We start from the raw sequence: 24427 nt of genomic DNA, 5'->3' as shown, positions 1-24427 counted from the left end.
ATCATTTTGATGCCGACAACAGAGATGCTTAAAACAATAAAAAATTGCCAGGTTCACATAAAAAAAGCAAAAAAAAAGGCAAAAATCTAACTTGATCTCTAGGAGACAAAGCATGGTGCAGTCCAAGTGCCAGAATCATTTCTTGAATAGTGAAGATGAAAGCCAAATGACGAAAAGTTTCCCAGGAAGCTGTATCTCCGACCTGTGCAACAAGCACAAGGTCTTAAAAAATATTATTTAATCAAAAGGTAGAAAACATTCTATAATCTAATTCAGTATTCTTGCGCAAGCATATTACTCTGTAGTCCCTAATGACAGTAAAAGAACATACTAAGGTTGCAAACTCAATTATTTGGAGTTAGAAAATACCAGAATTAAGGTTGCCTAAGACCACAGATATTGGCCAAGGGAAAAAAAAAAAAAAAAAAACACCACCATGAAACAGTAAGATTTCAGCACCAAGGGATGGAAGCGTGTGTTAGCCCCTGTGGCTGGGGTCACCCTGCAGCTGAGAAAGGCATGGAGGGACATTTGCTGTCAGCAGAGAAACCACTGGGAAGGTTACGACCATGGGTCCCATGAAGCAGCCACCCAGACTAAAACCCCCAGCTCCAGAGTGCCCCAGTCCCCACACCATGGTCTTGCATGGGCTCTGAGATGCTTTAGCTTGAAATGCAGTTCCTACACATGTTTGTGCTTGTCCCCCCTTCTCCTTCAGTCCTTGCTTCCCCACCAGTTCCAGCCTCCTCAACTCTTACCACACTCAGGCACAGCCTGTTCCTCGATGTACCTGCAGTCTCATAAAACTCATTCTGCCAATCCCTTATCCCTTAATTATGATCATGATAGTCATTACAATTGGTTAAGTTCCTCTATCTCCTCCCTTTTCTGTTAATCCAGAGGGATTTCAGTTTTTGCCGCTAGGGTCTGAACTCAAGACAGACCACCTCATCTCAACAGCAATGCCAGACTCCATTAGGAGAGGGTTACAGAGAAACAGCAACAAACAGCAGGCGTGGGGAGCGATCAAGAGTTTGGACATACTCTTGGTAAGTCTTCACGTGCAGGGGAAGACCTAGAAAGGGATTTTCTTGTCTATACCTGAAGTACAGGGAGAAGGAAATGCTGCGGTGAAGCTGGGAAGCTTCAGGGAGCAGGATTTGATGGAGGTGTTTCTTAAACAAAGATTTAATTCAACCAAAACAGCCTAAAAGCCATCTCAAGGCCACCTGGTCTTATTTTGGAGCTGCTCAGTATGGGGAGTTGATGATTCGCACCAGAGTTGCCTGCTATTAGAGCAGGCAGTATCTGGTCTTATCTGGAAACCTCTCCTTTCCTCAAGTGCTGCTGAACACATTGAAATAGTTTTTGAGAGTCCAAATGTTCAGTGGAAGGTGTAAAACCATTTTGCACCTATGGCAAGCCGCAGCACGGCAGCTCTTGCTGCGCACTGACTTCGCGCTCCTGGTAGGACTTTTAAGGAAACCCAACGAGCAGAGATCCTTGCAGTTGCTCCAACACACAGAGCGAGACACACTGCAGTGGTCCTACTTATCTACGCTGAAAGATGTTTTCACTATAACCAACTTTCTCACACTTGTACCCTCCTGTCCACAGCCAAAAAATATCGTTAGAGCGGAGTGAAGGCACAGCGGAGGAGTAACCACCACCGTGACCTGCACGGCTGCCGCGGGCTTCGCAGCGGCTCTCAGCAGCACGCTGCCCGCTCGCCCGCCTGTCACGCTCGCACAGGAGCTTCTCCTGGCAGCATTTCTTAGGTAGGACAAATCCAAAGGCTAAAGACAGATAATTTAATGATATATATATATATATTTATATTCGAATTCTAACTGGAGTTTATTGTATTATAAATATATATAAAAATAGATATAGAATTGTAGACAGTTCCAAAGCAGCAATAAGTCACTGCATACTGGATAAGGGTTACTGAGTAAAATTGTATTGCAATATCCAGGAGATCAAAATATCATCTAAGAGTTCCTTCTGACCTTTCATCTTAGAAAGACACAGATAACTTATGACATAGCTTATTTTCTGAAGTCTAAAGTACTGTGAACACTACCTTTTATCCTACCAAAAAAAACCCTGCTCTGCTCCTACCAGCTACACACAAACAAATCAGCCTGACCCGAACTACAGACAAAGTCTACTCACTGCAGTTAAGCCAAAAACTAATTTGCTCTGTCACACATCTAGCTCTGCCCCTCATATCCCCTATAAAATCAGAACAGCCTTTTCAGTACATGTGCCAGAGCTTCAGTCTGGTTACAAAACCCCTGTCCCAGTATTAATCATTACTCTGACCCAGATATAATAGAGACACATTTAAAACACAAGCAGTATAATCCCCACGCAGATAACAAATCCCATGTTTTGATTTATAAAAGCAGGAACAATAATCATTATGCAATTAAACAGAGGCATAAATAGATTATTAAGTTGCATTTGGTCTTTCTCAGAAAGAATTGGTATCTGATACTGCATCGTCTGGAGGAAGGACAGGAGACCCTTGCAAGCATGACTTGGAATAAATTAAATTCATTACACAAAGCTATGATTTGTGATAAGAACTCACTCTAACTTATCTACTTGGACACCTTATATAGTGGCAAATCAATGTAATTCAGGGTGTGTGGCAGACAAGTACCACAGTGTGCCCAAGCGTCTTGCTTTCAGCTGAAAACAGTTGCAATACACAGCAGCCCTTTTCCAGCCTCTGGAACAGCATCATCTTCTCACGGACACTGGGATGGGAGAAATCGATTTTACCCTTGCCGTGGAGGCAGTAAATACTGGAGTCTGGAAGTATGTTTAAGTCCCACGGTTTAGACACGGATCAGAATCGCTAGACAATTTTTTCAGTAAAGGAAGGTTTACTGTGAGGCAAAAAGGCTTTTAAAAAGTAACAAGATAGTAATTCCACTGAATCTCCATTGGAAAAAGCTAGGAGAAAAAAATTACAGGATGGATAGGACAGAACTGGCTTACAGAGAGCCTGTAGTTACTTCTAAATGGAAGCGAACAAAAGTTATACACAAAGATGAAACGCTAAAAAAAGAGTAACATATGCTAAGAGCTGAAGTTATGAAATACTTAGGAGAAAAGTGCTAGACTTTGTGAGCCAATGCAGCTGGGCATTTAAAAAAGTTATTCTGAAAAGAATATGACATATAACCAGAAAGAAGCATATTAACAAATCAGAGGTTCAAAAATACCTGAATGTAAAGGAATGTGAACAATCGATAAGGAAATGCAGAACACAACTATTAATATTAGCTTATTAACAGTCAAAAGCAACATATCATACACTACTTTGGTACTCAGAGTGGGTGATGAAACCTACTGGCAAAATGTGAACAAGAGTTCGGAGAGCAGATGAGAAGCTGCGGCAGTGTAGAACCCGTCTGTAAACCAAGAAACCCAATAAATCATTGCCTCATTTGATTGTTTAACTTCATTACTGGGTAAAACAGCAGTACATCCAGTAGATGCAATCAATATAAAAGCACTAGGAAAATGCAAATCATTAGACATTACAAAGATGGTAAGTTCATGAAGCTGCGCTCAATGACACCGTCCGTTTCAAACGGATGTCCCCAGACACCAGTTTCAGCTCATCATCTACAAACTCTCATTCTCTGTCAGCTCTGCAAGATCACAAGGTTATCCACACCGTCTGCAAAGTCCTAATATAATGCGAACATTAATATGAAGTTGAGGGGGTGTGCATGTGTGTTTTTTGTAATGGTACCACCTGTAAGTGACAAATGTCTATGGACAGAACACTAATTAAACTTAAGTCCCAAGTTATTCCCAACCATCATTAACATTTAAACGTTGTTTGGCTGGTTTTGGGTAAAGAAGTTTCGACCTGCTTATTTCCATGGAAAGGAGCAGTAGCAAAAATTCTGTATAACGTTTTAGTAAAAAGCTACAAAAATCAAAGTTCTAAGGAAACAAATTAAGGCATTTGGAATTGGAGTGGTAAAAAGGTCTTCCACCTAACTGGTGAGTTCATCTTCCCAGTTTGCTCTATCCCCCAAGAGCTAGTGCACACAGATTATCCAGAGCACTTTCTTCTTTGCTCTTCTTGTAGCAAGAGAGCGAAAAAAGAAAATGCAGGGATCATTTGAGCACATTAACCTCCTTGGAAAAGAAGAGAACGAGACAAGATCTTTGGAGAATTGCATTCTGTCTGCCTCCGCGGTAATGGCATTACACTTGAATGAAAGCAAAATTATGTGGAAGACTGTTAGTTTACTGAAGGGTCAAAGAGATGACAGCTGTGGCAGGCGGCAGTAAACCTTTAATATGCCGTGATGTACCAATGTGCACATCCTTCAGTGGATGAGTAACTGCGGCTGAACAAGGGATTACACCTGAGCAAGCAACTGCACAGATTAACGAATTCAACGTCAGACCATTCGACAACAGAAGCTGCAGAAGGGAGGAAAAAGAACTGCCCTGAAACACTTATCTGTTCTTCTGCAACTGTTTATAAAAACAAATACAATCCCAGTGCTACTGAAAAGAGTTTAATAGAGTGAGACATGTACATAAGTGGAAAAACCCCAAAATGCAGTGGGACCTCCAATCTTTTTGTTGGTAACTAAGCAGAATCGTTACATGACAGATGCTCTATGTGCAGATTGATCTCCAGCCTAAGCCAAATTCCTCCGCGTAGGGTGATGTAATCCTCAAAAGTATATTGTTAACTACAATTTAATAAAAAGCCATGGGCTGAAAAAAATACAGTTTCATAAAAAAAGAAAGATCTCTCACTGCACAGGGCTGAGAGAGGTAATAACAGGAAAATAAAACACAGGTTCTCTTCTTCTAAGTAGTGAGAATTTCCTTGGTTATTCAATGAGACTCCCCACAATTCACAGCCTGTGCTCTCTGTCACCACTCACTACCACATCCGACTAGAAACACTTACTTAAATACATTATCGACACAAAAATAAAGACAGAAGCAATGCAGTAGTAGTTCTGCAAGTTCCGTCCCTTTGGTGTTAAGACGCCTGCTTTGCTTAGCAAGTACCTATACCAACAGTAAACACGAGGTAGCAAAGCAGGCAGGTTGGGAGCAAAGCAGAGCCCTGAAAAAGTACATTTAAGGTAGGAAGATACACAGTGAAGACATTTAAACAGTTATTCTCCATCCCGCTTAAATCTGACATTTATTGTGTTACAGCATGGGTTACTTACAGTTAAAACTAAGTATTTATATATTCGTTGAGCATTAGTATAAATCGGTACATCACAAGACAACTGCACTGGTTATACAGCTTTTAGCAACAACATTTTTTTTTCTATTTCGGCACTTGTTGCTGTAAAATACATTTAGAATTATTACTTATTTATTTCAGTTTGAGGAGGCTCCAAATCCAATAGTTCTATTAGCCACGAAGGGTGAAGTACGACACAGATAACACAGATGTGTTTACGTTGACTGAAACATTTTTTACGTTTGATTTTGTAAGTTGTAGAACTACAGTTTAAAGATCAAACCATTAAATTCCTTCTGAACATTCCTATCAACTTCAATGGGCTTTAGATCAGGCCCTTAATGTGGTATTAATGTAATGTAGATGTTTTTAAGTATTATCTTACTATTATCTGTAGTATGCTAAATGGGCTAACAAGACCCCATTACCGTAATTCTGACAAAACAAAACAAGGGCTGAAATTCTTTCTCTAGCAAAGACTTGACTTGATTTTTCAGTGAATATAAGCTGTTTTCCCAAATAAGCCACATACCAGAGGTCTAAGAACAGTCCTGAAGTGCAAGCAAAGTCACTACAAAAAAATAAAAAAAAACCCTAAAACCCCAAAACACCCAAACAACAAAAAACCCCACCAATAAAACCCCCAAAACACTCCGAAAACCAAAGCCCGAAACCAAACAAAAACACACCCCAAACAGCCCCAGACCAACAGCTAAAAAAAAAAACCAAAAACAAACACCAAAACCAAAAGCGCTCAACACAAAAAAGAAGAGAAAAAATATCTGCAAGAATTTAAATGAAAATAATTTTTGTTTAGCACTTCAACTGGGGGAGTGGGCAGGAAATGCCAAAATTGTTATTTTATAAAAATTCTTACACTGATAGAAGTTAAGCCAGCACTTTCAAAGGCTCCTGTTAAAAAGATTTCAGAATTCAGTCATAAATTCTAAATATCTAAAAATCTAACGGATCATATTGGTTTAATCTTTATATATATTCTGTGACTGAAAGAAAATGTTTAGGTTTTAAAAGCCTTAAAAAAAAAAAAAACAAACACCAAACAACCCCCAACCCAAAAAACCTTCCCCCAAACCCCACCACCAAAACCATCAAAAAACCACCTTACAGTGTGAGAACTAGACACTACTTGTGCTAAATAACGTCAGCAAACAATTTATTGCCCTCCAAAGAACATTTAAGTGAAGAAAATGAATGCTTACACCAAAAGTTATTATTGCCAAAATGTAGGTATCTATTAGAGGCACAAACAAGAGGGATTATGAGGATGAAACATAGCCGGGCTAATAAACAAACAGCCCATTCCTCACCCGCTGACAATAAATACGCTTTGAATGCACGCAGAAAAATTTGGTAGCAAAGCTGCTCTCAGCAGGGCTCTGGCAGTGACTTAATAAAAGGTGGTGGACAAAGAAGATCAGCTGAACACCAAGGTGCACACAGAACTGCAGGTCCAGAAGACCCTTATTTCTTAGTGCCAGTATTAACGCTGCCGCAACTGGGCCGCTTCGCTGGCTCCCATCGCTGGCTCCCAGCGAGCTGCGGCCGTCAGGACTGAGGCAGCAGACAGTTAAAATATCTCCGTTACAGCTATGGAAGAACAGTTTCAATTCAGATCAATGTATCTAACTATCTTCCATGGCACTTCAGTTCAGGCACTTCTTATATTAAGCAAGTCCGATCAAGCGAAATATGTAATATGAGAAAAAGATGCACAGAGATGAAGCAACAGCTGCTTTTTTTCAACCTCATTTAATCCCTTAAAGTGGCAAGCAGATGCAACTGAGAGAGGCTGTGAACCCTTTTTACAAGCTGGTTTTACACTCCAGCCTGGGGCCTCACCCCTGTAATAGGGAGGATTTGAGGAGCCTCCCCAGGTCAGGATATTCCCAGCAGTGGGCCACCGGTCACGGACCAACAGGCTGAAGGGCTGGGCACAGAGCCGAGGTCAACACGGCACCCAGATAAACCTCTGCTTGCACCCAGCTTTCTTTTGAGAGACTCCAAGTTACATGAGGAGCAAAATCACGGCAAGTCTTAACTTCACTGAAAGTGGCCCTTTTCTTAAGCTATGTAAGCCATAATATTGCAGGTTATTAAGTCTATTTTTGTCTGGGTGTTTAGGTTGCCCTTCAACTCTTTCAAAGAGTTTTGCCCGGACAACCTACTAAAACAGCGTGAAAATTTTAGTCTTCTTGAAAAAAACTACACTAAAAACAACAAACAGCTCAAGGTAAAAAGGAGATGGTTTTCTCTTTCTCTTCCCTCCCCCCCCGCCCCAATATTCTTTTCCCTTACTTCCTACGTTAGAAAGTCTCTGCTCTCTCTCCTCACCATACTCCCCTCCTTCACAAGCTGTTCATGCGCAAGCTTTGGAAGATTGTAAGAGACAAGCAGATTTACATCAAAAAAAAAAAAAAAGATAAGGTTGCTATGGGAATAAGATGACAAAAACTGTTACTTAATCCAACATAAAAAGGATGAGAGCTGGAGAGAACTCAAATGGAATTGGAACTGTCACCCCAACCGATAAGGTTATGATCTGCAACAACTGCTTTTTCTCCCTCATTTACTCTATGCTTTTATGTAATTTCACGTCCTCTTCGGATACTATTTACAGAATAAAATAATCCAAGTTAAAACGCAAAAAACTAAGAATTAGAAATAATATTTTCCAATATGTTGCTCACTATTGTCACTCACTTGTAAACTCTTGTGAAGGCTGAAGTATGCCCACTCTCCATCAATGCTATGGATGTAGATCCGGAATTTGAGATGAATCTTTAGATTTTATGTTTTTTTAATATATATTAATATATATTATTATATAACAAATATATGTAAAAACAGATTCAACCATGTAACTTCCTTTCTTTAAACTAGTCTAAAGTTTTGCATAGGCTAGTAAGTAGAGATTTAGGGTTTTTTTCCACAGCTGCCATCAAAGGCAATTGTTATAAACTTTGAAGGCAAAAAGAACCATCACACCGCCCCCTCTCCCCCAGAAGTCAAGGCACTGTTCATGTCAGTAGTTTATCTCGGAAAAGACTGTCTCTTATCAGAGCTTGCTGGAATCACTTCCCACTAGCACAAAACATCACGGGAAGGAATGAATCTGTCCCATTTTTAAGCTGTTGATACAGGGTAAATGTTTCTTCACATTCTGAAAAATGTAGGGAAAATGTATTTCCTTCCATTACACATCCCCATAGCTGCCTTGACCCATTAAATAACATGCCATATGATCTCCCTACAAAGTGAACCTTAAAAATGACAAATGTGATGAAAACTTAAAAGCCCCAATTCATAAAGTCTCTACCAATGGATGTTCTCTGGCAACATAGAGACCAGAAAGCAATCTGGAATGACCTAAAACATTTCTTGAACATAGAGCAGAGCCTTAAAAGACCAGTTCTTATTTGCACTTTAGCTCTTCCAAGCTATGCAAAGCCCTCCTAAAAGCGACCAAGGAGCAGGTTTGAAGCTCTTTTAAGATGCCATTGCAAGCTTCACGTTGGGGTACTTTCACATCAATGGGGATCAAATCCCGCGCCTGGTACTAAGGCTGTAAGTGCCACAATTTCCCTGTGACCTTCAATATCATAATATTTGCCATTCAGTTGTTTACCAATGGCAATACCTTTATCCGCAACCTCTGAAGTATGGGAAAATCCTTAACTGAACCCAGAATTGAACTATTTGGGGATTTTCTATATCGCTTTCAGAGTTATAAATACTCGTATGGGAAACTAGGATAAGGTATACACTAATTACCATCACCTATGCAAATTAAGCTGGTTTTAATTCAGGTTTAAAACATTTTTAAGTTCTCATTGCACAACCACCGCCGAAGGCAAGCGAACACTATGTTGTTCTTTGCAGTCCTTTGCCTCTTCCTGCAGAGCACCCGAAGATGCACTGAATTATTTTGCGAAGTATATGCCTTGCGTGCAAGGCACGACTCGCAGTTCGCCGGGGACAAGGTGGCATTTCAAGCCTCTCCAAAGTGCGATGGTGGAGGAGTGGCACAGGAATTATGAAATTGTCCGCTTATTTAAAATAAGCTCCTCACATCCTCTATTGCCTCTACTCAGCAAAAGCGATGCTAACCCACCGATTCCTCACACTTGGTACTTCTTAACAAGATGGCACTTAGATGGGAACAAACCTCAATGTGTTTTTGGAAAAACGCAGGAAGTCTGTTTTGTGACTCCTTTCACATAAAGCCTTGCAAGGGTCACTCCTGTGCCCTTTGCATTAGGCTATTCCAGGTTTCTCATTTCATACCATAGGGAAACATCCAGTTGGCTGCAGTACACAGAATTCCTACTGTATATCACTGCATAAAGTTACTCCATACCTCCCCTTCTTCGCTAAGGCTTTCTGCTTCCCTCTGTTGGATGAAAACACTACAAATTCTTCTAGCCTCTGGTTCAAAAAAAGTGGTTTCTACATTCAAATGTTTCTCCACCGAGTCTGCAGTCCCCAAACATCTGAGCTTTCGCTACGCGAGAGTAAAGGATAACCAAACACACACTCATGTATGTGCCATCTTCAGCTTTGTCTTCCTCTTCTTGTCTAGAAAAAGGTCTACGTTCCTGCCAAAAGGCATATGTTTGAAATGCTTTTGACTTTGCTACAAGAATCCTAAAAATTCAACCAGAAAGTTGTAACTATTTGTTCCATCCAAGAAGAAGAAAACATCACACTACATTAAATAGCTATATTTTAATATTCTGTTTATAGTTATGGAAATTTGGTTCATTTTAGCATCAATAAGTTCTGATTGTGCTAACGAGACAAGAATATAAATGAGCTTTTATTTGCTTAGGTTTTCAAAGATGTATAGTACTATGGTTGAGGTTAAGCTTTTGCTTTACAACTGTGTGTTATTTTTTACTGAAAGCCAAGTGTGAAAATTGTGTTCTGATCCCTGATAAATACTGATCCCTGAAATCTCATCACTGACATGTACATGCCGTACTGCAACAGTTAAAGGCTAATATTATCCCATTTGTTATTAAACAAGAAATTGAAAGGTTAATTATGGCAAAAATCGAGCTTTTGTCCAGGAGGCTAGCAGCAGCATATGTAATATTACCAAAAATTAAAAATCTAAAGCATTCATTTTGAACATGATCATTAAGAACAACAAAATCAGAACAGTTTCTTCTGGAAAGTTTTTTTAAATACAAAACAGATATTTATTCTCAGTTCTGTTGTTTTCCTGAACATCTGCCAAATTATTCAGCTTCAGATTTCAACTGCAGTGTCCCACCCCTGTTTTTCAGCTGTCATTTACAACCACTTTCATAGGCTTCCCCCCCCGCCCCACAGTGTCCTGAGCTTCCCAAGTAAGGGCTGACACATCCAATATTCTGCACAGCAAACTTCTCCCAAAGCCCTTTTCCCTTGTGTTTCACTTCCTCAATGTCTTCTACCTTTCTGCTTGCAAAGAAAAAGGTTTCCCCCCAATGTCTGCCTTGGTATTGCTACAGCACGACTCACATGCAGATCTCCAGACTTCATAAAGCAATGAGCACCCCTAGATCTATTTTGCAGGTTAGAAATAGAAGATTAAGGGTAGTACCCAAGACCCCAATAATTATCACACTAGATGAGATTACTCATCCATCCCGGTCATCATTTGTTCTTCAGCAACAGCCAGTGACTGATACTTCAGAAGGTAGTTTAATCAATGAAGACGGCTGAACAGCAAGCCCGGGATGCGTCTGTCTAGTTTGCTATTAAAAGGCAGAAGAAACAATAGGATGGCTATTCAGGTAATGAGTGAATGCTTTATCTTCATTTCATTACACAAACCAGCAGAAGAAAGGCAAAACAGCCAAGCTCTAAGCTTTTATCTCTTCAGGAGGGACAGCCTAGGAAGTAAAGAAGAATGACTTTAATAGCTGCTGCCAGGGGACAGGGAAGAAGAGATAAGCTGATACTTTAAGAGAGAAGAAACAGGGATCCCAGCTTGCAGAGAGTGGATGACACTGCCTCTCCTCGACACAGCTCCTAGCGTCCCCTTGTATCACCTCGGGATGGGAGGGGAGGGCTGCCTGGTGCTGGGCTGGAAGGCAGCATCCTGCAACAACTTCCATGACCTTGCTGCTTCTGAAACTCTCCGTTGCCAATGTTGGACCATGCTAACCTAAAGAACAGCTGCGGAGAGACCCCTGTCCTACCCTCATCGCATGGCAGGCATGCTACGTGCTAAGGAACAGCTATGTACCTTCAAAAGCTGCTTTCTCCAAGACAGGAGACTGAAGTCCCACAATAACTAGTGATATACTAAATATCTGGCAACGATCTACCCAAGAAACTCAAACAGAAATCCCAAGGCGCTGGGAGCTACCACCATTCTTTTCAAATAAATATTTCGACTGTGGATTTGAGTAAGTATCCTGTTAGGGGTTACTATTAAATGCACCAAAGCTCTATAAACTTTTCCAAAATAAACTTTTATAAAATGTTGGAATTACTTGCTATATTCTACCATACTTTAAACTGCACTAGGCAGAACTGTATAAATACAGATGTACAGCCTTCATGCTCAATAATATTTGCAATAACAAAATTTTATTGCAGGATAAAGCACTTAAATTTCTTCTTGGTAATTTATGTAAAAATTAGAACTGCCACTGGCCAAAATTTCTCCTTTCAAATGTCATATAATCTGTGATGAGTTTAATTAATGAAGATAAAGGCAGCATTTATCTGGTTGAAATGAAGCATTAATTGCCTGAGGGAGGGATTCAGCTTTAAGGTTAGACAGTATTTGCAGCAAGAAGCAGCTCCTTTTCAAGAGAAGGTTTTCTTCAGATTGCAAGATAAAGCACAAACTGAGGAGATTCTTCAAAGGTATTTAAGGTCTCTCTTCAAAAAGAGTTTTAATTCCTTAAGTGTAGAAAATGCTGTGATATTAAATATTGTAACTGGTAAGAGTATGCCCACCATCAAAATACAGACTCCTGTAAATCTACTGAACTTGGACAGAGTCCATTAAATCAATGACAGTCTCTTCATTGCCTTGGACCACCCCAAGTTTATATAGAGCTAAAAGAAAAAAGGGGATCCTGATCAAGGAGACTATATTTATTCCCTCACTTCATTTTAAGTGAACAGATTGGCTTTGTCCTCTGTTGCTGCTCACCTTCTTATTGTAACACTGATGAAGAATGAAAACAAGCCCTAAAAAGCCTTTCTCGAAATGAGCATGCTCCACTGGTAGGCTGAAAACAGAAAAGCTCACAATGCTGAGGCACGAGTGTACAAAAAGGCTACAGCTGTGTTAAAAGTAAGAGCTGCAGCAGGAAGGCAGAGGTAAGGTTTACACTGGTTCACAGCAAGAGCTGAAACTGGGTCTCCAGTGAGCTACCACCATCTGTCAGTTTACAGGCAAAAGATGCCTGTAGCAGGGCAAATTTTTTGCCTCCCAGAGCTTCAATTTTCCGCTGTTTGCTGTATCCTTTGTTCACAACAGAGGAGTAGTTAGGCTTGATAGTATGTTGGGTTTAAATGCAAAGGGATATCTACAACGGGTGCCTTTTCAGATTTACAGCAGTAATTTTGTTTTCTGTTACCAGATCTGTATGAAGCACCCGAGATATCAAACTATTCACAAAAAAGCAGAACAGCGAGATTGGCTCCTCATTTTGTACCTAATTCAATAAGCAAACAAAATTCTGTATCAGTGTAATGAATCTTGTTAGCAATATACAAGGAATCCAAGCTAAACAATGCTGACAGTCACTATTGGCATAGATGCATTTGAACATTATGACTATACATGTATAGTGTACAAAAAGGATATTACTATTAATATGCAAAACCATTATGCATTAAGATACAGACTGGCTCTGTCTGAATGCTGTAATTCTTAATGAAAACGGAATTTTAACAAGAGCAATGTCATAGTTGTAAGTGATGATAGCTATTTATTTTTTTTTTCTCTACAAATGGATTCTCACCCATACAGAAACTCCTCACCGACGACTAAATCAAAATTATTGCAAGATTTGAAGAGCTGTGCCTGTTTTGCACAGGGGAAGGTATTGGTGGCATTCTGCCAACGTCCAAGAAGCCGACACTAAGAATCACCCATTTACGACTGCAAATACACTCCTATGCGGAATTAGTTTCAATGCAAGAATTCACTAGAAACACACGAGTTATTTCATCATCTACATTAAATCAACAACATGTTGACATTTGATGCACCCTTTGTTTTCAAGAAACATTGAAGCCAAACCCAAAAGCATTCTTGTGCCTCCAAAAGATGTTTAGTCACAGGGAAACAACATCTCGCTGCATAAGCGCATACCAAGAGGAAGATAACAGATGCACCCATGGATGCTGGGTGAGAGACCGAGCTCTTGAACAGACCGCACATATAAATGCACGGTAGCACAGACTGAGACCACAATCATTACTGTGGCCAGACCCCACGGCAGCACTCCAAGGAAGAAACCCACCATATCCCAGACTGATGGGAAAGCGTGTACTAGTGCGTCTGCAAACCCGGTACAGGAGAAAGGTACTGGCTTTCCAGGTCAGCTGGCTGGTAAGGATTTGCAAAAATTCAAGCCTGTCTCCAGATTATACTGGATGCTAGAATGATCGCTCATCTCACTCATCTTACAGGATCCTGACATTTGGGATCCAGGGCAAGAGCAACGATACTAAAAAGTGGAACCATATCACACTTTTCAGTAGGATCCCCTTTTGCCTCTCCAAATCAGTATGGGACAGATGATGTAAGGTCAAAACAGGAACCTGACTAAGGTCCTTTGCACTTGCTCAAGCAAGCAAGTCACCCACCACCTCATAAAATGGTACTGTGGGTGTGGAAAGCCAAGCTTTTCCTCTGAAGGGGATATTTCTACTTTCCTCGTGGCACGATTTAATACCAACGATAAATCAGTAAGAACATGGAAGGTTTGTTTTCATGCTCTTCAGTAAATAAATAAAGAGTAATAATCATGCTTTCCAATTTTATAAGTCTCCTAAACCTAATACTGATAAAGAGGAGAGCTGTGGATCTGATCCTTGACATTGCTGAGCCTGAGGGTTTAACAGGTTTTTTTCAATATTGGACTGAGAAAAAGACAAAATGAGAAAGTGAAAACCACGAGAACACCTGAATTGACCTAAAGAAATACATAAAACATGATCTAGTTTTAAACTCAAATGGTCCATTAAATAAGGAATTAGAAGGAAAACCTCCTTGTTGGCAAATATCAGTGTAAAGGGACAGAACAGGAACCAGGCTTCAGTGTCCAACAGTTTCTGTATGTTACCATAGTTTTTTTCTTTCGGTTCCCCCCCGCCCTCCTTTTAGGTTTGGGGGGGGGGGGGGGGGGGCAGTTTGTTTGTTTTTGCCAAGGCTTGTAATGGCTGGAGGAAGAAGTTTAATGGTAATTTTTTGTTTTACCCTATTTTGATAAAGTGCAGTCAAGCTAGCATTAGGATACACTATTTTTGGTACCAACGAGTTAGAAGGTTAGTAGAAAAAGTCAGTCCTGGAGGATTCTACAGGTCTCTCCCTGGACACATGGTTTGAAATGTGCCCCCTCATCTCCTCAAAATGTTATGCACAGTTCTCCTCATTTAATTTCTTTGCATTTTCTCTTTATTCACAGCTTTCTTTCCCCTTCAAACATCCTTCAAAACTTGTTTTTCCTCTTAATTCTCAGAAGCAGCTTTAAAAGATACCTTTCCAGAGAGAACAGAGCATGCACTTTTAGTGGTATGAAACAGCTGAAAACAGAAAATTATGAGAAAGCAAAAAAACCTAATGCCTGTGCTCACACCAGTGCTGCTGCGAAAGGCTGGGTGAGGAAACACACAGCACTTGTGCCAGCTGGGGCTGATGGAGGCAGCACTCCCCACAGAGCTTACTCCTCTCCAGCTGAGCAGCGCAAGAAACTGCAGCAGGGAAATGAAGCCAAAATCAGGAAGAGTGGCAAGAAAAGCCAGCTGTCATGCAAACTGCAGAGAAGCAGTTTCAACACTCGGGTGATAGGTGTTTACCTTATTTATCTCAGATGTTCACCCTATTCACCAGTCACTGCAATAGAGCTGTGCATCAGTCTGCAGCAGCCTTGTCCTCCCGCATCCTGGAAACGAAGGAACTGCTACCCAGTTTACCAAACCAGTAAGTGAAATCAGCTGGGTCACTCTGGAGGGGTGGAAGTCTATACAAGAGTCAGGAGAAGTCGTAACACACCTGGAATCAATTCACGGCTTCACCACAGATTGTGGCATAGTTTTGCACTTTAACTGTTCATGTCAGTTTGCATATTCATTTTTATCTTTGAAGTTGTTCTTCAGAGTAATTTAAACATAATAACACTAAAGTATGTGTTTTGAAATGCCTTTCCTAACAAGGTAGACATTTTGAAACTCCATATAGGTATATTTAATGCTAAGTAATCACCTTTTTGCTCCCCAAGGTAAATGGACAAAGAGACTGCAGGATCATTAGTCATACAGATATGAGCATACATCGATAAACAAAAACCCAAGGGCGATTTTTTTTTTTTTTCATTAGATACTCTCACATCCCCACTTTGATGAACTGTGAAGATTCACATAGGATAAACGAAAAGCAATTCAATATAGGACACTGCAATAAGGGAACTAGTTTGAAATACATTATCTGCAAGGACAGAGAATGTCAAGGTTTATAAGCCAAGCTCAGCAGCATCTCCATTTCTGTAGCTATGATGTTATTTCATAGCATTAAACTGCAGACAGGTCTTAACAGAACTGTCTTTTTGCTTATAAGCAGAGCATTAGAAAAATTGTTTTCTATAGAGAGTCAGAATACCTGCTGATCTATCTTAATGATAGGTTAAAAGTAATATTCTCAAAACTGTTTAACAACTTGTTTTACATTTACAGCATGCTCTAACTAAAATCCATCTTGAAATCAATTCAACTACAGGATTCCCAAGTGGATTTTAGATGAACGCTGTTCCAAAGGTCCACTAATAATACTCAAGCAATTGAAGCAAACAGGTAATGTTAGCATTCAACACATGCCCAGTCTCCAAATAACAGAAGATCTGTATGTCAGGATTGAGACCTTCTGAGGAGTTCTGAGCAAGATGGGGTGGGCAGCTGGAAATGCTCAGTTCGGGCCGTTCAGCAAATTACATCCGGCTGAAACCCTTGTCTCTGCAAGTGCTGACTGTAACTCCAAGCAACGTTCTCAATGATGGCAACGTAACAATGTTAAGTCAGGGATATATATCAATTATGGGTTCTCAAGACTTCCAGGCAGTCCTGCTCCATCAAACCATCTGGCTTTTGGCAATGTGATAAAGAACAGCTTTTTCGCTTGACTTCCTGCTGGGCCTCCAATCTACCAACTCCCCGTGGCTACTAAACTGACATTTGGGACATACCCCAGTCGAAGGGAGGTGAACTGAAATAGATGCAAACAAGGGCTAGCAGAACGAACATGGGAAGAGGACAAGGACGTCTTGCACAAGACCAGAACCATTTGCACTTCAAAGTATTAGCAACACTTTCCTCGTTACTGCAATGGTCATTGGAAATTAAGAATTCTACTAGTAGAGTAATTAGCGGAATATACAGTTCTCTATTAGCGAACTCAATGATAGTCAATGCCAACTCTGCTATTGAAAATATTGAACTTAGAGATGTGAACTGATGAATTTGCAGCTAACATCATGCCCTTCATATTGTGTCTCTTTCTGCAGTTACATTCACTTAGAACCACCCATTCATTACAACATTTTTTTCCAGGATGTCATTTGCTAGACCTGGTGTTAATACAGTTTAACATAAGACACCTTCCCATTCATCCTGGATCCTCAGGGCTGTCTTTCTTCATAGGCAGCAAAAACAAAACTTGCTTTCATCTAAGTTCCTTTAAATATGACCCAAAAGTACTGAGATGACATGAAATAAAAATGTAAGAAAGATTAAAGGCTAAAAAAGTCCTTCAACAGATGGGTGAAAATTCTTTCATCCTTGTAGAAGGAGGTTATGTACTTCTCCACATGAACCACCACCAAGGTCAAAGTGATCTGAGCAAAGCTTTGAGGGTGTCACACCAATGGTTCCACAGATGTTGTAGCTCATACTCCAAGAAATTGCTTGCAAGTCTCCAACGAGGGATGTTTACAGCTTTCTCCATGTTACTGTTCATAGCACAGCAGTGCCTGGGAGAGCATGAGAGCCCTGTGCTATTGAAGAGTTGGCCTACCCTCCAGGGCCTGAATGTTACCTCGACTATTATTTCAAAGGTTTCTTCCATTTTAAAAAAGAGCATATTTAAATTCAACGCATCAAGCCAGAAGATATCCGTGCTTTGCAATTTAAAGAGATACAACTTCAATAAGGGTAAAGTGAGGGCTGTTTTTCAAAAGAACATTTTACTGTGTTATCCACAAATGAAATATTGGGAGTTTTACCCTTCTCCTCTTATACTTTGAACAGTTGTTCAAAAGGGTAACTATTAAATTGTACTAAAGTAACTAAAAACTACAGCACGATAGTAGTTAGTCCTTATCTTCCTTACCTTATATCAACCAAAAAATTTACAGAATTTAAGAGATTAAAAGCCTTTTTTAGCATTAATACTCATCTAACACTAATATAACCACAAACATAATGAAATCATTCTTTCTTCTACAAACATCATGCATAATGTCAATCACTGATAGAAGTGATTTATTGCATGAAAATTATTGATACATTTTAAGCATTGCAATGTAAATATAACAAAAACACTATCCAGCAGATCAAAACCAGCAAGACTACACTTTGAAAAATCATTAGCTACCTAAAGATCTTTTCAATGTTTAGATTTTACATGTTTGCTTCCCCCTGCCCCATCCTTCATTACCACAACTAATCACTTTAAAAAGTTTGCCTTAGTCCGTATTTAAATTAACAATATATCTCCTTTAAATAACAGCCGTACTGAACAGTCAGCAGAAATCCAGAGTTAACCTATGAGCGATTCAGAAGCGCATACATACAATGTGCAACAACATTGTTTTGCTGACAATTTATAATGTCAAATTTTGCCAGTTCAGATACAGCAGTGGCTAACTGGCCTTACAAGTAATTCCCCAATGATAACAGATGCAGCAGTAGACATTACAGGGAGTGGACTTCTATCCTTCAAGTCATTTTAAGACTACAAATACATTTTCAATTTCAGGTGTTTCCAGACGCAGCCCAAGAAAGGCACAGCCCTGGCTGGGACAGCTCCACTAGCTAACACAGGACGCTCACAACCTCACGCTCCTGCCTCGCGCAGCGCCGCTGCCGCACGCATTTGCTGCTAAAAGAAGAGGTGGAAGTACAAGAGCAGCATCAAGAAACACCACAAAACACTACTGCTAATACTCCTGTAGTGAAACAGCTCCCTGCCGCCTTCTCTCTTGCTGTTTTGGGACTTCCATGGGCTCAAAGGGAATCACACTTACTGCATGGCTCATGCCATGGCAGCGGGATGGGCCTGACTGACGCAGGGAAAGAATGGGTACAGCTGCAAGACAGTATCTACTCAACTACTAAAAAGGTAGCTTTCCTTACAGCAGTTTAAAAGGACAGAAAAGCAAAGCCCCTCTATTTCAACCAATAATTCTGTGCAAGTCTTCTATGATTGTTTTGGTGTCAGAAATGCCCAAGACCTCTTTCAGAAAGAAATCCATAAAGTAGCCCTGCAGGAAAAATAATTTATATTTAAGTCTCTTGGGATTTTCTTTTCTGTAGAAAAACATTTGGGTTTGGTAGAGACAATATTAGCACCTTTCACTTTACAGATTGCTTTAACACTGTGGCTTCCCTTTCTTCAAAGTTTTTGACTAAGCCAAAAGCAAATCCTGGCTTTCCGAGTCTCCATATAAAGCTAAATCCGTATACCTTACTCACAGTTATGTTTCTGTGCACTTCATGCAGGAATTCAATCCTCCTGAGGGCAGCCAGAACATAAGCACCAGTTACAGGAGGAAGGGGGATGAGAGAAGAGGCTGGCACAGCACATGCTGCTGTATCACAGCTGGAAGTAATCCCGGCCAGATGACTGCCCAGACCAGTCACAGCATCAAGGTCTCTATCCATCACCGCTGTGTTAGAGTTGTTGCAAAGAAAACATGCCTATTCACAACAGATCCAGGCTATAAAACCATTTGATGTACATGTTGCCATTAATGTACATGCTTACGTACTGTCCTCCTTCCCAAAGCGGTGCTGACTGTTCTGTGGAGGATGCACATACGTGATTTGGGCACTACCAGCTGTGCCTGCTCTTTGCAACCCTGGTGATGCCAGCGTGCACCAAAATCACCAAGAGCCAACCGCTCAGGGCAGGACAGAGGCCTCTCCTCCCCACCACGTGCACTTCAGCATTACCAGGGATGCTCAAGCAGAACGCAGGCTGAATGAAGAGATCACCAAGAAAAGCAAGGTGCTTCTGGTGCTATAAGCATTGACCTCGATAAGGTAAATAAAAACAACTCAAAGAGCTAATGTGGCAGGAGAGAGAAAAGACCTGAAAAGCAGCAAAAGTTCCAAACACTGAAAATTAGGTGGGTTATTGTCTGGCAGAGTAAGAAAAGCAAACCTCTGAACTGGTGCAGCAATAACACAGCGCTGCTCCTCGTGAATAAACCCATTCTAAAGTAAACAAAGTTTTGACAAAAGCTGCAGCAATCATCCCCAGTTACAGCAAGAATTTGACATTTCTGGTTAAAAAACCCACATTGCAGCTGTTAAATCAGCATACCTATGATGCACGCATTACTAACAACATCCTTAATGTATTCAAATATCTTCTGCTTGCTTTGACAGCATAACCCTACCCAGTAACTTCGTAGGAAAAAAGATTATTTTAGTTCATCCACTGTTAATATTTTGTAGAAGATAGGTATTGCGTGCTTGGTTTCTAAACTCTACATGACATTTGCATTTCAAGGTCTCTGTAGTTCTATTCCTCAACTGCGTTCAAATCTGGAATCTGGAGAATTATGCATCGTTCTAAACTGGAAGTTAGAGATTATTGTATATTGTTACCTCCAAGACAGCCAACAAACGATACCAGGAACAGCTGTTTCCACAGCAGCAGCATCTTCAGTCACCTAAATTCAGTAATTCTGGTTCAGCCTCAGGTGAAAGTCTTCTAGGTGAAAGGTTTAACCTGTTAAAAGAACAAATATAAAATTTAATCCTGTGATGATCCAAGAACTGGCTTCCTCATTAATTCACTTCTGTATTTATTAAAAGTTGACAGACCCTTTTAGGTTCCTCTTTTTTTCCTAAGACTTAACCCTCAACAGAAGGGCAGATATATGTATCACATTTAGGTATGTATATGGGGTGTTAGAAGTTACATACTCCAGCAGGAGCAGAGCTGACAGGTAAGTTGATATTGTAGTTCCTACTTCTCACCCGGCTCCAGCATTCATTTATTTCAAAGAAATGGTTGCTTTAAAGGAAGAAAGAGTGCACGAGGTGCAATCACAGAGAAAGCCAGTAGTTTAATGCATTTGTTATGAGAACAGCTTGCATTGCACTTGCCTTGTATACACTGTGCTAGCAAGAAGCTGAACACGTGCAATAACCGATTTAATTAAAGCCATGTCTAGCCCATTACTTTTTGTTTGTTCTCCATACCAGATCTGCACTCAACGTGCACAACAGCATTGTACAAGTCTGAAGAGGAAGATCTAGTAACCAAAAAGACCATGAGCAAGCATGCTGCGCTCAGGTGTGATGACATGCTATGAACTAATCTGCTAGCTTCCATTCCTGCCTGTGTTACTGGCTAGATGATAATCGTTTGCAAAGGTGTACTAGCCTGGGTATGACATTGTTACTTTACTTTTATTTTTTCCTTAAAAAAGCTTTACAGTAATTTTTCTGAAGTTTTATGACAACTGTGGCCTTTGTATTTTGTGCGTGTCACTTCCACAGCATGCTCCTCCTTCAGAGGAAGGGTAGCTGGGCAAAATACAAGGTTCTGCAGTACACAGACCAGACCAAACGGTTCCTTCTGAAATCAGTCTATGGATCAATGCACCAAAATATTAAGGTCAAGAAAGCAACCATTAATTCTGACATGTCTGAACCTGAGTTTTCCATGTGAACTGTATTGCACATTACAGCTGAAGGTTTGTAATACTTCTGTAAATCGTGTGTCTGCATTTCAAGCTAAGCACCCCAGAAAAAGAGATCACACACTCCGATACATCCCCACTCCATGACTCGCTGGGAGAATTTCAGCTCCTCAGAACATCGCGTGGCCCTTTGCCACAAGGACTGTCTCTTTTCGCATCCTGCAATCCCTGGCTCGCACAGGGCACGCTTTCAGCTTCCCCAGCAAGGCACACAGCGCTGACAGTGGCATCGTCCCCCCCATACCGTCAGAGGCATCGCTGTCTGGTTTTTTTCATGTGTTTCTAAAACAGAAAATAAGGAAACCCAAACCCTCATAATTTCTATCAAGTAATAGGTACTGATCACTCAGCAGGTGTGTGCTGCCAGCAAAGCAGGTACAAGAGTGAAGCTACTGTAGGGTTCCCAAGCACCTGAAAAGGGGTGGGGGGATATCCGACCCCAGGCAGCTCTCTGGATCAGTTTGAGAAACCACACCCAGTCCTCAAAAGACTACAATCTTAAGAAGTTTATGATATGCTGCTAAAACATGATTGGTTTCCAAAAACAGTCATGTAACTACGATAAATTCTGGTAAGTTTTTACATTCAAAAGCCCACAACAGTGCTTTGGCAACATTAGAATTCTTCCTTTCCTGGAGCCAAAAAAAACGAGGTCGGGTGCACGCACTGAGGAGATCATTTAACGGAAGGTAGAAACCTGCTTTGTGTCAGATCTGCAGTTCAAGACTTGTTTTTCTGAAAAAAACAAAAGACCCAACAAAACACCACACAAAAAAAACCCCACAAACAAAAAAGTTATCAGAAAGTGAGAAGAAAAAACTGTTTGTGGAAACTGAAAGCTTGGGTTGGGTCATTCCCCACCCTGTGTTTCCAAGGGCCATCTGCAGGACGCTCCCCTCGGGAAGGTTATCCGTGGGCAGGCAGAGACCAGCGGCAGGACAGCCAAACACCCATCCAGGGCACGCTCCCGGCTGCGCTGCTCGAGGACCAGCTGCTCCTGCAGCCGTCAGGAGCCTCGGCTGCACCAGTGCCCCATGCCAGCCTGGCACAGGAGCACCTCGGGACACCCCTAGTTTTGGGCTGCAATGCTAAAACCTGCCTAAGCACCTCCGTCCTAGCCCACGGAACCCAGCCATTTCACAGCGGCAACGTTTGCCCCGAGCAGCGAGGACAGCCAGAAGGGCAGGAAGGGGAGAGGGGAGGAGGCAGGGTAGGAATACTGAAGTAGGTCACTCTCCTACGTCAGCTTGCTTGCAGTCTTAAAAGGAAGGAAAAAAAAAAAAATTAACTATGGAAAAGCTAAATTAATTTGATTTTGTTCTTTAAGTGCTCTGGGCAAAGCAGAACATGACAGATCCATTTCAGACCAGAAAAAAGTGCCTCGGTTGAAGCTAAAAAATTAGGAAGTTTTATATGTGGGTATAAAATCATAACAATACATCCCGACCTCTGCCTGCATTATATTTTAATAAATTTGAATATTTGAGAGAATGGTAGTTACCAGCTAGCTGCCCTTGTAAGACTTAAATTACTTGAAATGCTTCTTTTTCTCTCTGTTCCGAGAGATTTTGCTGATCTAGGATCTATTCCAGAATACCCAAACTTTCATTTTTAAAACATGACACTGAAGTGTTCATATTTATAGCCTAAAGCCAGATAAACATATCCTTGTGCTCAACAACAGGTCAGTTCTTTACAAAGGAAGATGCAAATTCATATGCGCCACTGATTTAACACCAAGCAGACACCAAAGTATAAAACTCTTGAAAATTTCTCTCAGTTCATTGTTGAGCAACAGCCTTCCCAAAAAAGAAGCCAAAGGAGGTTCTCTCTACTGACACCATCCCACTGTGCTACCAACAGCTACACAGAGGGTTGCAAAGCATGAGACCCACCGTGGGCTCCCTGCGCTCCCCTTTGGCACCGAGGTCACCTCTGCCAAGCCAGAGGATGGTTTTAGGCTGTTTATAAACCCTCAGTGAATATCTGTCACTGAAGCAAGCTTGCTGCTTTGAAATTGCTCCAAAATCAAGTATCGAGTACCACTGCGGCTCAGCTTTACTGCAACCTTTTTTAAAAACCAGGTTATTCTTGTAATCTAGAAAAATAGATCCCCATCAGAGGTAACAGACAAAAATAAAAATCCATTACATTAGAAAGTTTGCAGCGAGTTACTTTTCATAATATACGTATTCCAGTCATCTAGCACATTAAAATAATGGGCATCAAAGCTATTCACTACCAAGGCAGGGCTTCAAAACCAGATGACAGTGCTGAGCATCTCTGTCACCTCCAGAGCTCCTACATAACCCCGGTTGTTTTTTCAGATTATCCACATTCAGAAAGGGGCAAGGAAAAGTTAAAAAAAGTCCCAGCTCCTTGCCATTTGGTTATAACGTTTCAAATACGTCACCTCTTACAAACGGAGACTAATGTAATACTAATAGCAAAGAATAATTTTACCTCCCCCTCATTTTGCAGAAGCAAAGGGGTAGGTCCGCAGTATTATTTGGGTGCTTCGGGAAATAACTGGCCTTAAATTACCTCCACAAAAACGCAGCACTTTGTGGGTATTACTCTCTGTTTCTTAACCATCTCTTCCAACCACAGCAGGTGCTGCTTGTCTTTATTCTTTCTGGCCTTGACATACAGAGTATGTAAAAGGAAACAAATATATTTTTAAAATTATTATATTTTAAACTATTGCCAGTATTAAACACTGCTCTGGTTTCAGGAGAAGAGGAAGATATTTCCAAACAGTAAGAAAGCAAACCTGTGAAGTGGTGCAAACACACCAGGAAAAAACCAACAGATATAATTTCTTTATTATACATTGCTTTTACTTTCAGAGATAAGTAAATTCTCGTGAGTTCCTCTGAGAAGTCTGTTGAAGACAACCACAGGAAAGCGAGGGGAAAAAGAAACACAAGCCAAGCAAATTACTTAGGATGAAAGCACACACCTAAAAAATTCAGCTTGATTTTTCTTCCTT

At 40.7% G+C, this 24427-nt stretch overlaps 1 protein-coding gene across 1 annotated transcript in view; it reads right to left on the bottom strand.

Moving 5' to 3' along the window:
• CNTN3 (contactin 3) overlaps positions 1-24427 on the bottom strand; it is a 114355-nt gene that overhangs the window by 62823 nt on the left and 27105 nt on the right. The window contains exon 2 of the mRNA XM_075095640.1: positions 20333-20456. Within this exon, the coding sequence (XP_074951741.1) occupies positions 20333-20387 (55 nt within the window). The 5' untranslated portion in view covers positions 20388-20456. The remainder of the gene's footprint in view (positions 1-20332; positions 20457-24427) is intronic.

This window comes from Phalacrocorax aristotelis, chromosome 6 (assembly GCF_949628215.1).
Source record: "Phalacrocorax aristotelis chromosome 6, bGulAri2.1, whole genome shotgun sequence".
Taxonomy (NCBI): Eukaryota; Metazoa; Chordata; class Aves; order Suliformes; family Phalacrocoracidae; genus Phalacrocorax; species Phalacrocorax aristotelis.
This window is presented reverse-complemented; position numbering and strand designations above follow the sequence as displayed.